This window comes from Diachasma alloeum, unplaced genomic scaffold (assembly GCF_001412515.2).
Source record: "Diachasma alloeum isolate Michigan unplaced genomic scaffold, Dall2.0 Dall_scaffold_00345, whole genome shotgun sequence".
In the NCBI taxonomy this organism is placed as follows: Eukaryota; Metazoa; Arthropoda; class Insecta; order Hymenoptera; family Braconidae; genus Diachasma; species Diachasma alloeum.
This window is the reverse complement of record NW_021680484.1, coordinates 332,016-346,883: the sequence shown is the minus strand read 5'-3', so window position 1 is coordinate 346,883 and position 14,868 is coordinate 332,016. Positions and strand designations below refer to the sequence as shown.

The window sequence follows — 14,868 nt, the reverse complement described above, 5'->3', positions numbered from 1 at the left end:
GTACGAATGCTCTGACTACTAAGTATAAATCAGTAGTGAAATGGTCAGCCAAGTTGTCATTTTTGTTAAAAAAAAAATTCATTAACGTAAAAAGACTTTAAAGAGTATAAGTCAACGTTTCTCAACTCTCCTGAAAATTGTCATTTTTTTCCACCCTGACTGCAGTTTGCTACTGAAATTTACTTGGTACCTTTGGATGCTCTACGTAGTAAGTATAAATCTACTTACTACTTAAGGTAGTTCTAAGTACTTAAGGTAGTTCTAAGTACTAAGTATAAATCTACTTGGTAAGTAAGGTGGTCCTAAGTACTGAGTAGCAATCTACTTAGTACTTAAGGTAGCCCTAAAAAGAAAGTAAGTTACTCTTAGTATTAGAAAATGCCCATCCCTGTTTAAAACCTGGTTGAAGGAAGTATTTTTTTCTGAATGTGGGACCTAGAAATCTACTGTTGATAGATTCGTGGAGCGGGCACTGTCCTCAAGCGGTACAAGAGGCAACTCCTGCAAATAAACAATTGTTAACTATGTTGATACCAAAGGGTATAACTGGAAAAATTCAACCCCTTGATGTATATGGTTTCAGAATATGGAAAAATTATGTCCGTCATTTTTCGGATACTGTTGTCCTCCTTAACTATGATTTTAATTTACACTGGAGGAATAATATAATAAAGTTACAGTCTTTAGTCCATAACCAATTATCATCACCAAGGTATCAAAATTTATTTCGTTACACTTGATTTAAAATTGGTTATATTGTTAAAAAACCTGATGAATTTGAAAATCCTGTCGATTTTGCATTTGGACAATCGTCTCATCCACACTGTGACATTGAAGGCTGTTCCAATGTTGCAGTAGTAAGATATTCTTGGTGCAAAAAGTCACTTTGTTTGCAACATTTTTTTTATGAATACCATTTCTGTACGAATTACGACCATTAATATGATTCATTCTGCATATGGACTGTACCAAAAATCAAGCTCAATAAAAACGTCATATGTTAAAAAAATTAATTATCTGACCTGCAATAAGACTGGTAATTTCTATTCTAAATCCCATCATCCAGTGATTATTATAATCATTGCATTTCGGTATCAATGTTTCATTGCAGCATAAATGTAGCAGTAGATTCCAAACACTGTCAATAATTTTTGGAAGGTGATTACCTTTGGATTATTTGAATTGATAGTTACTAGGAGGGGTAAAAACAATCATTATTGTCAGTGCTTGGAATGTACTGCTACATTTATGCTACATTTATGCCCCATTTATGCTGCGTTGCCAATTGCAGGAAATTGATCTTCTTTTGCCTTTAAATTGCAATTTAAAAAAGAATGCAAAAAAAGGTATTTTGTTTTTTTTTATGCACTTTCAAATGAAATTGGTTTCATGAAATTCGGAGTGATATCTATTTTTTTTTTATGATTTCAATTTCTATCTCAATGATTTTCCATGAGCTTCCTATTAGATTGCAAAAAAATTGTCTAAATATTCTCCCTATGTGCGCAATTAAAGAAATACCCCGGGAGGTGGTCAACTTGAGAGGGAAATTTCAACCTCTAAACCACCGTATGGGCCGATGAAAAAAATACGTGGCACTTAGTTTTGAGTCCTCTATAACATATTCAAGTTTCATAAAAATCGGGGGCGGACACCAACACAGTGGTCCTTGTTAGTTGGTCAGTGAGTTTTGGAAGGATATCTCCTCAACTAAGGGAGATATCAAATTTTTACTGAAAAATTGGGCGAGGGGGTGTAGCGGCTCGCTACACCCACACTGAGACGCGTATCGCACCGCTCTCATAGAAACACACCTGAGGAACACACGCACGTCCCAGGTGTCGCAATCGCTCCCGCTTAGTAGTCGTGTGGCTCTCGCCACTCGGTGGACATCTCCACCTCACGTGTATATATAATACATTCATACCACCAACTCATCTTGTACATACTCATATTATGACAATAAACTAATTACTAGTCTGCAACCGTCGCCTCGCGTAGTTGATTCGTTACCTTCCCGATCGAATACCACCTCGAATCCTACATTGGTTCCGATACCGGGAAACTGTGTGAGAGGCAGTTTCTCTATCAACATCAAAGGGAAGCGCGAGTGCAATAAGTGAAACGAGTGCGCGTGCCTTTAGCTGGGAACAGTCCAGCTTTGTTCAACGCATTAAATAAATCATTTCCGTCACCAAACGCGTTCGCTAAAAACTCCCGCGTCGCAACACCTCGTCAGTGTATATAAATCTGAGTGCAGTGATACACTGTGGAAGAAAAAGACTTCATTCAATTTTCTCCACGTGGTCGTTCTCCTGTGCGAAAATGGCGTCCTGCGAAAATCGATACTCGGACGTCTTCTTCAACTTGCTGCGCACCCACAGCTTCAGTGCGCACGCAAATCAGACACACCGGTCGCCTGGCAACGCGGTTTAGTTTATTAGCGCGTGTGTCATTCCCGCCTCGCTAACTACCGCGGCCCAGTGCACTTGTACTGAGTGTAGTGTTGTCTCTCTCGCAGCCGCTAACGCATTGCGGAGCACCCAATGAACGTTGTGCTGTGTTAGTGCTACAATAAAGATTTCTAACGACTTTATTCAGAGGGCAACCACTGTTGTAAATAATCTAGCATTTAATCTCCGTTAGTAATAATTTCCTTTCAATTATTTTGTGATTGTCTGAAACGCGCCGTGTCAACGTTCGAATTTCTCCCGTTCAACATACGCGATACAAACGGAGAGTGCATCGGATGTCAACCTTCCGACTTTGTTACTCTGTTCCTACAAATAGTCCACACATCACACAGGCAGCATTCACCTCTACCACCAGGATTCATCGAGTACTCCGCTGGTACGAGGCAAACACAGCGACAATGGACACCGCACGCGCGGCACGGGTCAACGAGGATGATAACCTCACCCGCAGTCTCATCGCACTTACATCGCATCTCGACCACTCGACTAACGAGGATGGAAACCTCACCCGCTAGGTTCGCAGCGATATTCACGCATGAGGGAGCGAAGAAAGTAACCTCATGTCAAATTACTCCGATAGTAGCGTTGAGAGCATCGGGCCGACTCTCTGAGCTCATCTCCGCTAAACACATCGTTGAGACTTACCCACCTGCCTTCACACACATGAGCATTCACACAGGGATTCATCTCATCATTCATTTCAACAGGCCCTGTCGCTCATCTTCGCGGATCTCACGCATATTTCCTACGAATCAACACTTGGACTCCGGAACAACAACAACTAGGAGAACAGCCCATGCCTAGCAGCAGCTAGGGTGCCGCAGTCACCTCCATCAACAACATTTTTCAAGCTCATGCTTGTCCTTGTCCTGTTATTTCTAATTTTTCTTTTTGTTACAGAAAAAACTACGTTTCTTACTAAAGCAGGGAGTCATGTAGTGGCTCGCTACATCCACACTGAGACGCGTATTGCACCGCTCTCATAGACACTCACCTGAGGAATACACGCAAGTCCCAGGTGTCGCAATCACTCCCGCTTAGTAGTCGTGTGGCTCTCGCCACTCGGTGGACATCTCCACCTCACCTGTATATATAATACATTCATACCACCGACTCATCCTGTACATACTCATATCACGACAATAAACTAATTACTAGTTTGCAACCGTTGCCTCGCGTAGTTGATTCGTTACCTTCCCGATCCAACATCAGCTTGAATCCTACGGGGGGGGGGGTAATTATACATTGAGAATTCAGTACAACTTCCCTCCTCTCCCCCAATTGTTTAGTAAAAATGGGCTGTCTCCCTTAGTTTCGTAGACATCGTTGAAAAACTGACCAACGAACTAAGTCGTCGATGGGAGGGGGAGCGTGCACTGAGTTATCGATATACAGCCCCCCTCCCGTTGTCTACTAAGTTCGTTGATGAGTTTTTCGAGGATATCTCCAAAACTAAGGGAAATGGCGAATTTTTATTAAAACATTGAGGGGGGGGGGAAGTTGTACTGAATTCTCGAGGTACGACATCCCTTCCCCTCACCACCACGATTTGTCAATAAAAATTCGATATCTCCCTTAGTCTCGAAGATATCCTTGAAAAACCCACCAACGAACTAAGTAAATCGAGAATTCAATACAACTTCCCTTCCTCCCTCCCACCCCCTTCAATTTTTACCACGTCAATGGGAAATTTATCTCGTTTCGATCACGAATTGCTTAGAGTATTGAAAGTGGTTTCGATATGATTGACAATTGATCGAAATATTGGATAATTACGGATCCCAATTGATGTTTGGGTAAATAATTCGAAATCGTTCCATAGAAATTACTCGTCGACTAAATAATTGATCTTTTGGGAATCTCAACTAACTACTATCGGGGTTAATCCGAAATTTCTGGTTTCAATTAATGCGTTTTTGAATAATTGATAAATTCTAAACATGATTAACAATTGAAGCGGGGATCACGTGACCTGCGTAAACGCTGGCTGTGTTTTGTGTGTTCCTACTTTTTATATTCCATAAATTGTGTCAAAATCTCGTCTATTTGTCGGGCTGGTAATATTAAGTAGCCAGCTACACCCTGCTTCGGAGGAGCTATTGCAGTCGGTTGTCCCTGGCTGCGTTTCTGAGTTTTTCGTAAAACTTTGGAGCCACATCTGACATTGGAGGTTATGGTACGTGACAGAGGGATAAGGGGAGCTACTTTCATCGGCAGCGGGGTCGTAAATCACCCCGGCGAGATGTCGAACTTCTAAGATAATCCATGTCGGGGATTAGCCCTCTTACCAACGGTAAGGGCGGTGCAGATTCCTGACAAAAAACTCAAATGCTGGAGATACTTCTTCGAGCCACAGCAACGTATGTATAAGCAAAAATACAAACAAAGACAAAACTACTTGTGGAAGTCCTGTCCCAAACTCGCTGGTGCCCGTACCTCCTGGTGCCCATAAAGGTCCTGGTTGTCCAACACTTCTCGAGAGACTGGCTAAAGATCGTGACAATCAGACCATTGGAAACTTCTTCCTTCTTATCCACCCAGGCAAATTCACCAATGTAATTCCTTCGGAAAAAAACAACGTAACACAAGAAGAAGTCGTCGATAAGGAAATTCCTATTGTTACTCTCTCTGAGGAGGGATTGGATAAGAAAAGGAAGAGGGCCGCGGATGATAGCCAAGGCTCCCCACCGTCGGAAGTACTAGTAGTATCAGCTAAGAAACTAGCTATCCTGTCCTCCTCAAGTTTAAATGCTGGGTCCACCCAGTCGTTAATTTCTGATTTGCCAAACCATCCTCAGGATCCAGCTCTAGCACTGGTGCAAGGTAGTGTGCCACTAGAGGCCCTGTGGAACACTTTAAACAAGGTTTTGGTCGAAGTTTCAGCCTCTAGAGCTGAAACTACCAGTAGTTTTACGAGAATGGCTGAAGATATCTCTGGTATCAGAGAGGAAATGCTGAGGAGTTGGCTGACATTGATACCAAAATATTGGAACTAAGGAGCAAGCTTGGAGATTGACCACCCGAGGACGTCAAGCTACTACAGGAGAAGCTTGCCAAACTGGATGACCTCGTTGAAGCCCAAGAGCAGTTATTGAGGAAAAATAACCTGACTATACGGGGTTTAACCCTCCCCACCCCTGGAGCAGCTGACTCAATGACTGCGTTAAACGAAGCGGTCCGTAATTTTCTCTCAACGAGGTTCGAGTTCAGTGGAAGCTACTCAAAGCCAAGGCGCCTCAGAAACTTTCCTGCACTAGTCATAACTTTGAACTCCCTTGCGGAGAAGAAATGCATCGTGATGAGAAAACGTGACGCTCTTGCTAAGACAAACATCTTCGTTGAAAATGACTTAACGCCTAGAGAAAGCAAAATCGCCAAAATCATCAGTGATCGCGCTAGAGAAAAAAAATCTAAAGCTAATACAGTTAAAATAGCCTGAAATAAGATTTTAATTAACAAGGAGTGGTGGTTCTGGAGTGATTCCATCCAAGAATTAACTTTATCCAGACCCAGATCAGCTCTTAATGGAAACTACAGTGGACGCGGCGCACTGCGTGGCGGACGTAATGAGGGAAGACAGTCGTCTGGAGCCCCTGGGAGTACTCATCAAGGCCAGTAAAGACAAGAAAGCACCAGTCAAAGCATACAAAATAGTTTATTTTCATCCCCCTCAGCTTTAAAAAGGACAATACTTACGATAGGTTTTTGGAACTCTGATGGTTCCATCAACATGCACGAAAAAATACAGAGAAATGATAACGATATACTGTGCATCTCGGAAACTTGGATGCTTGGACAACCTAAAAAACTATCTGGAATTTGGGATGAATATCAGCACCACTGGGTACCAGCGGTGAAAGACAAGGTCAGAGGGCGAGCCTCAGGTGGATTGCTGGTATTATTGCGCAAGAAAGCCGGGTCCTTTAGAGTGCTTGTAGTTCACAATAACTGGATCTTTTTTAAGGCAGTTATAATCTGCCGCTCGTTGTTTGCCTGATTTACCTCAACCGTGACAGCAACCCGACGGACATCACTGATTGTTTTCAAATCCAGCTGGAAGGAATGCAGAATCAGTTTTCTGAGCCGTTTCTTATCGGCAGCGACCTGAAAGCCAGAGTGGTCAATGAGAGCAGCCTCCTGGAGGAGCTATTTGATGGACTGCCCTTGAGAGGGGAGACAGTGTCACTCGATATGGAATTCAAGGGACATGCTAAGAGGGTCATGGAAGTAATGGACTTTAACAGCTTTATCCTACTTAACGGCAGATCAATGAATGATTTCCCTGCCAAATTCACCTTTTGCAATCACAAAGGATCAAGTACTGTGGACCACATTTGAGTCAATGCCTGTGGCTTGGAGCACATAATGGATTTCGAAGTTATATACATGCCTACCGGCTCGAATCATTTCTCAGTGGCTACTTCTATCCTATCCAAGGTCACAATTTGCGACAAAAATTCTGGAATCACCCAAGCTCGTCAAAGTATTTTTTGGAAGCAGGAGCTCCTCGAGAGGTATCAAACAACACTGATGCATTCGCCTAGAGTTCGTCTACCCACCCAATAGTCAACGCCTGATGAACTGAACGATAATTTGCGCGCAGCGGTCATGGATGCTGCTCTGTCACCTGGTATGTCTAAGCGGGCCAATTTACAGGCGCTTCAAGATACAAATAACCCTGGTTTGATCGTGAGTGCGAGAGGCTTTTGGACTGCAAATTGAGTTCCCTTAGAAAAATGAGAGATTCTGGATCTAAGCCGGACATTGAGACGTTTCGACAAGCGAGACGCAACTATAGAGAAGCAAAAAAGGCGAAAAAAACAGCCTATGAGGAGGAGATTACGAGGAACACGGCATGGGTGAGCAACTCAAAGGTATTCTGGCCTACAGTTCATAAGTTTTATCACAAGTCCGGTAAGAAACCGTCCAGCATCTCGCCAGACCAGCGGACATCGTTCTTAAGCTCCTGTTACCCCCCCCCCTCCCCCTGTAGGGATTGAGGTGTGTCGGGAAGGTAACAATCCACTAACAAATGCAATTAAAATAATAATTACAGATTTGTTATCCGCGTCAAATTAATACAAAGGTGAAGAGAAAATAATATGATCCGATCAAGTGTATGATACGAGCTGTACTGTTAGACTGCATTATATTTGCACGGAAAGGTATCAGCGAGACTGCCGAATATCCTTACGATTTGACGAATCAGAAAATAATACGCGTGGCACTGAAGATGCGAGTGAGACGGCAAATGCCTGTGCTCGTCGTCAGCCAGTATTCGCGTTTTAGGATGTAGCGAGGCGCTACATGACTCCCCTGCTTGAAGTAAAAAACATAGTTTTTTTGAATCTGTAACAGAAAAAAATTATTCTAGGAACAGGAAAATTTGTCAGGTTTGGCAAGCAGGTGAAGAAAACAATTTTGAATGAGGAGACTTAGACGTGCTAGACGTGAATTGTCGGTCTGTTGGCGAATGTTACGCCTCTCTTCTGTCTTCCAGCTGCGGGTGCCATGCTCGTGCTCGGCTGCGGCTGGTCCTGTTGTTGAGGCTCGTCGGGTACGTCTTGTTGCGGAGTCTGTCCTGGAAGCTGATCCATGTTCTCCGGCAGTATGTACGCTGGTTTCAGTCGGTCGGTGGAGATCGGTGTGTTCTTGTAGTTTCCCAAACCTCCAGACTTGAACCAGATGACGAAATATTTGTCGTGGCAACTGATGACGCGAAATGGGCCGATGTATGGTGGTCGGGATGCCATTCTCACGTGGTCGTCGCGAACGAAAACATGCGTACACGTTGATAAGTCCTTGAAGATGAACATTGAACGTGTACCATGGTGTGCAGCTGGAACAGGCACGATTGTACGAAAATGTTCGCGTAGATTTCTCACCAATTCCGGTGCTGCCGTTTGTTGGTTTGCTGGCACGAGGAACTCTTCGAGTAGACGGATAGGTTCCCCATACGTTAGCTCAGCAGAGGTCGTTTGAAGGTCGCCCTTCTACGCGGATCTCAATCATAAAAGTACCAGGGGAAGTGCGTCGAACCAAGCTCCGCCGTGACATCGCAGTACTGCTTTTAGTTGGCGATGTAGCCTCTCAACCAAACCATTTGATTCAGGGTGAAAAGGCGTTGTCAGGTCCTCTTGGTGCCTAGGATTCGCGTGAGCTCCTTGAACGTGTCTGAGAAGAACTGACCACCTTGATCAGACGAAATTCTCAGAGGTATTCCGAAGCGTGCGATCCAATGGCAGAGAATCGCATTAACTACTGTAGGCACTTTTGCATCAATCAATGGAACTGCCTCTGGATACCGCGTGAATCGATCGACGAAACATCAGCTGTGTCCTTTTGAGGCAGGAAGAGAGATAAGATCGACGTGTATGTGTTCGAAACGTCGTGATGGTGTCTTGATTTCAGCTATTGGTGTAACCGCGAGTCGCTTGACTTTGTTTTTCTGGCATTCCCGGCAGTGTTTGCTCCATTCAGAGCAGTTTTTATTCATGCTGGGCCAGACGTAGCGTTGCGTGATGAGTTTCCGTGAACCTCTGCATCCAGGATGAGCCATTGAGTGCAGCGAGTTGGATATTTGGTGTCTCAGCTGGGCATCACAGTACAGTGGTTCGTCCATTTCTGGAAGTTGCAGGCGGTCCAGTCGTAGATTCACGTCCGGTCGCTGGAGTAGCCGTTGAAGCTCTTGGTCGTCGCGTTGGGCATCTATGAGCTGTTGAATTGTGACAGCAGTTGAGACGGCTTCGAGTCGTGACAGAGCATTTGCCACGACGTTGTCTGGGCCTGCGACGTACCGGATATCCGTAGAGAATTGGGCGATGTATTCCAATCTTCGGTATTGCCAGGGTGAAGCTCGTTCTAGTTTTCGCTTGAACGCGTGAGTCAGCGGTTTATGGTCAGTGATAATTATCACATGACGCCCTTCAAAGATGTGTCTGAAGTGCAGTACCGCTTTGTCGATTGCTTGCAGTTCCCTGTCATAAACCGCGTGTTTCTGCGAGGAAATCGTGAGTTTCCTGCTGAAGAATTGAAGCGGTTGCCAGGAATTGCGGTGTTTCTGCTGTAAAACGGCTCCAATCGCATAATCTGACACGTCTGTGGAAATGGCCCACTCTGCTTCAATATTTGGATCAGATAATAGAGTGGCCTCTGCCAGAGCCTGTTTGCTGCGCGTGAAGGCTTCTTCAACGGCTGGAGTCCAGGTTACTGGATGCTTTCCTTTGACGTTTAGACCCTGGGTTGCCGCGTTCAGTGGGGCAAGAATTTCTGCTGCTCCCTTGATGAACTTCCGGTAGAAATTTAAAGTACCGAGGTACTTGCGCAGTGCTTTTACAGTAGTAGGCCTCGTGAATTCGAGAATCGCATTGGCTCGATCTCTGGGAGGCTTAATTCCCTGGGCGTTGATCGTGTGTCCAAGGAAAATGACCTCTGGCTGCCCCAGGACTGATTTGGCGACGTTTACCATCAATCCGTAGTCCTGTAGGCGTTGAAAAAGTATTCTCAGGTGTTCGCGATGTTGTTATTCGTTGTCCGATGCTACCAAAATGTTATCTATGTATGGAAACAGAAATGGTAGATCACGTGTCACTTCATCTATTAGGCGTTGAAAGGTTTGAGCCGCGTTCCTGAGGCCGAAAGTCATGTACGGAAATTCAAAAAGTCCAAAAGGCGTGATTATGGCGGTCTTTTGGATGTCCTCAGATGCAACTGCAATTTGATTAAATGCTTTGACCAGATCTATGGTAGAGAAAATTGTTTTGCCATACAAGGTGGCAGCAAAATCCTCTAAATAACCAACAGGGTACTTATCTGGTATAGTTCTGTCGTTGAGTGCGCGGTAATCTCCGCCGCATGGTCTCCATTCGCCGTTCTTTTTCGGGGCCAAATAGAGCGGAGATGACCAAGGACTTTCACATCTCCTTGCAGTTCCCATTTTCAACATGCTCGAAAATCTAGCATGCGCGATTTTGAGTTTATCTGGCGCCAAACGGCGCGCTCTGCAGGAGATAGGTGGTCCCGGTGTCGTTCTAATGTGAACCACACATATTCAATTTTTCTTGAAGTTTGGAAAACAAGTCTTTCGACTTGATTGAAGTTGTATTGAACGCCCCATTTACAAATCTTGGGGTTTCAGAAATCCGATCCACCCCTACCGTCACCAAGCCGTATTTGACGTTCAGGAAAACGGGGCAAATTCTGAAAAATTTAAATTATTTTTCTGCAGAAAATGGACACATATTTAGCACTCCACTATCGACTACTGGTTATCCCGATTCGATACCATTGGTCTTCTAGGTAAACGGCTGAACCTCAAAAATTTTTTTCGACCACAATATTTAAGCAGAACAATTTTTTTTCTGTAGAAAAAAAGCACATGAATAGCACCTATTTTTGAGCTATAGTAGACTGCCCATTATAGTCGCACTCGATACATTCGCATTTCCTTTCCTATCGATTATTCTTGGCTCAGCCGCTTCCCCCACTCTACCACCTATGGGCCCCGGAGTAAACACTCCAGAATTATCTTCGAGGGGGCATTGTTTTTTAATTTGAGGAAAGCCGAAAAATAGAATACTCTAAATAGAAGTTTTTCATAATGAAATTAGGCTCCCTCTAGACTACCTAGAGAGAAGTTCTAGTTTTACTGAGATAAGATGAATTGGATAATGGACCAGAGTAGAGAAAATAACAGCAACATTGCGAATAAAAAAAGTTAAAAAAAAGAGAATTAAGGTGAATCCTACATCTAAAACTGGATGATCAAAACCACTTTGATGAGAAAAAACATTTCTTAATAAAAACAGCCTTTGATTACACAAAAAAAAATTAAATGTGTATTGAAATGTGAAGCTAATGATTGACATTATTTAATCACACGTTAAATTCAATGAAACAAAAAATAAATTCTTACTATTTCTATTTTATGGCTCCCAGTTCTCGCACGTGCGTGAAATCGTCGTGGAGGTAGAAATACAGTCGCTAGTCTGGTAATTTTACGGAGCTAGAAATTGTCACATCTCAATAATTTTTCCTACCATTAACACAATTCTCCACCCACGCATACACACATCTAAGTACATAACTTTTTCATGTTTCATAACATTCTGAGTCAGCTTCACTCGAAATTGGATTTTAAAAAATCGCGTTTGTAAAATTTGCATTCCGAAGCAGAAGAAAAAAAAATTAAAACGGAGGATACAAGAATCCATGGCTCTTTTGCCCCTCACGACAAAACAAGAGGTGATGAAATTCTTGTTTTGTTTCGTAGCAACACTAAGCTTGATGAGAGTGAAAGGAAGATTTTATCAGGAACCATACCGCTCCGCCTCCTTCCCCCCATCATTCCGTGCGGTTATTTTCTTCCAACATGAAACGTATAAAAGTTCAGTGAACTTTATTTTTTCACCACGATAGTGTAGCTCGTAATGCAAGTTTCAAAATCATACACGTGCTCTTTTTTTCCGAATCACCAGAATAAATTATTCGTAAGTTCATTTGTCAATTATTAATGATTTCAGGGAGCTCTAATCACATGTATAGCATGTGACGAAGCTTACCACTACGTTTGTCACACGCCTCGAGTCCCTTCTTCCAAATCCCATTCAAAATGGCATTGCAGTACCTGTGCTGAGAAGAAGTCAGCGAAGGTGCCTCCAGTGACAACACAAGAGAAGATCCAGTCCTCTCGTCCTGAAACTCCGATAAATCCTACACAATTACCACCAGTTCTGAGCCCTCAAGTCTCTCCAACTAGGGGAGCAATTGATCATAATGATGATGAGGTTTTTTCTCGTGATGGAATTGATCCTAACATTCCCGATGCTTCGGATTGGACATCGGAACAGGTTTATCAGTATTTCGCGAGGCTTTTTCCGAAGGAGGCTGAGGTGTTCAGAGTGCAGGTGTGTAAAAATTAATAATTCATCGATTTTCATTACAGGGATTGGTTGATTTGGTATGAGAGTCATTATTCTTCCAATTGATTGGAACAAGAGAGGTTCATTGGAATGTATCCGAAAACATTTTATATGGAGATTTAGTACCATGATGGGCCCCAACATTCGTGACACTCTATTACTCACAGTTTCAAAGGAAGTGGTGCGAGGCGTTCTACGCTATTTCAGTAGGCCAAAAATTGTTTTCCTTTGAAGGGTTCAAATATGTTATAAAAGAGGTGGTACAGTAATTTCTCAAAAAGCCACGAAGATAAAATTTTTTACAAAAATTATGCGAAAATAGTATATTGTGCATCAAGGGCGGAACGTGAAGACTCCGCTCGACGTGCACATGCAATTTTTTTACACACCTGCAAAGGAAAGTTTGCATTTTGCTCTTTCATGAGCGGGAGGAAAGTATGAACTTTCCGTGTAGGGGTGTGAAAAAGTTTGTATTTTGCTTTCTGATGAGCGGGAGGAAAGTGAATACTTTCCGCTTAAGGGTGGAAAGTTGTTCCCGAAGAAGGGAAATACTGACTTTCTGTCCTTGGGCGGAAAGCAATCCGTACTTTCCGCTTGAGGCCAAGTATAAATTTTCTGTGCAGGGGTGTCAAAATAGTAGATTGTACACCAAGGGAGAAAAACAGGACATTCCAACCGGTGCGGTAAACACACAGGTTTGAATGTCTTGTGATGCTTTCTAGGTGCACATACAATTTTTCGTTATAACTGCACGGTACAGGTCAATTTTTTTTCATAAATGCAAGGAGGAATGTGGGTTATGTAATGCCGAGGATCGTCAAAAACAACAGAAATCCGAAGAATGAAATAAGCCACTTTCCTCCCGTCATTTGGGGAGGAAAATCGAACATTCCGTGCTGATATGACGAAAAGTCATTTTTTATAGTATCTGAACTTGATAAATATGAGTTGTATCGAAAAATTGAATAATTACGTTTTTATTACCAAGAACAATAGAGTTATATAAAAAAATGATCTTGAAAAAAAGTCGAATTCACAATAAATTTGTAGATAAACAAATTTTTTTCACACCCCTGCACGGAAAGTTCATACTTTCCACCCTAGGATGGAAAGTTCCTCGCTTTCCTCTCGCTCATCAAAGAGCAAAATACGAACTTTCCTTTGCAGGCGTGTTAAAAAATCACATTGATGCACAATACACTATATAAAAGTGGTGAAAAAACATGATGATAGTAAGCAAAAAACGAACGAATGAAAATATACGTTAAAGAGTGCATCTAAGGGATTGACGGTTATATTTTCGCCATCTGTATGAATATGAGGCTTGAAATATTATTAATTCCCCGAGAACACGTCAAGCTAATTTCCCCACTGCGCTAATTAGTATCCAATCCGTTACATAAATAAATATTTATATCCCTACTTATTTTAATACTTGGTTCGACACAGAGAAAAATACTTCTGGTGGTACGTCAACTTTTTCGCTCATTATAAAAGTATCATTTTGAAAATTAATTTACGTGTCACTAGAAGTATTTTTCTCAGTATCGGATCAAGTATTAAAATAAGCATCAATGCAAATTAAAATTTATGTAACGCACTGAATGCTGAAATGAATCCGCCTTAGTCTATTGATACTTGGTTCCATACTTGAATCGATACCCATATTAATACTTTGGTTGTACATGAATGTACCCAGCAATTGATACCAGGTTTCTTGCTCTGTATTTGAGTGGAGTATTGCAATGAGTACTATTGAAATATCGATTTATTTTATGCATTACAAGAAAGATTGCATCCTGCTTTTATTTTTGGACATTCGGAAAATTATATCGCTCAATTATATGTAAACTTGCCCTCTATCATCTACTGACATTGCCAATATAGTATGTACCTTTATGCCACTAGTCATTTACCCTGTATACGTATTATGAAAGAGGGATGCTATTTTACCTCCAATGTTCCTATAGGAAACACCCAACGTTACATACGTATATACTGCGACGTATTTCGCCAATTTTATGTCACCTATTAGACTCTCGTTTCGCCATCGCCGTGTGATATTATTGATTGCGATCAAAATCACTGAACTCGAGAGAATTTTAACAAACTAAATGGCCGACAAATGAGCGATATGAATGAGTAAAGAATTTAATGGATCCGAAAAATATATTATCCGGTGACTGTGATTATAATCAAACCACATTCACTAGATAATACTTTTATCGCCTGGTGACATAATATACTATTATGGCCGTGGTGAATACTACCACTTACGTTCACCAGTGAACCACTAGAGTCATCTGTGAGAAAATGGCGGACCCGACATTCTCAATCTCACAGTTTTATTGTCGAGCGGCAGACTCGTGAAAGAGACGACTCAACCTGGGCAGGTTTTGCCCTCAAGTGAGGTTTTTCCTCGTCCTTCGGCGAATGCGGTATAGCGGGTTGGGGGCGGGGGGGGGGGGGGGGGG

General features: G+C 42.5%; 1 protein-coding gene across 4 annotated transcripts in view; it reads left to right on the top strand.

Moving 5' to 3' along the window:
• LOC107040840 overlaps window positions 1-14,868 on the top strand; it is a 235,035-nt gene that overhangs the window by 160,371 nt on the left and 59,796 nt on the right. For all 4 annotated transcript variants that reach the window (XM_015261102.1, XM_015261103.1, XM_015261104.1 and 1 more), the window contains one exon: window positions 11,996-12,379. In XM_015261102.1, coding sequence (XP_015116588.1) covers window positions 11,996-12,379 — 384 coding nt within the window. The remainder of the gene's footprint in view (window positions 1-11,995; window positions 12,380-14,868) is intronic.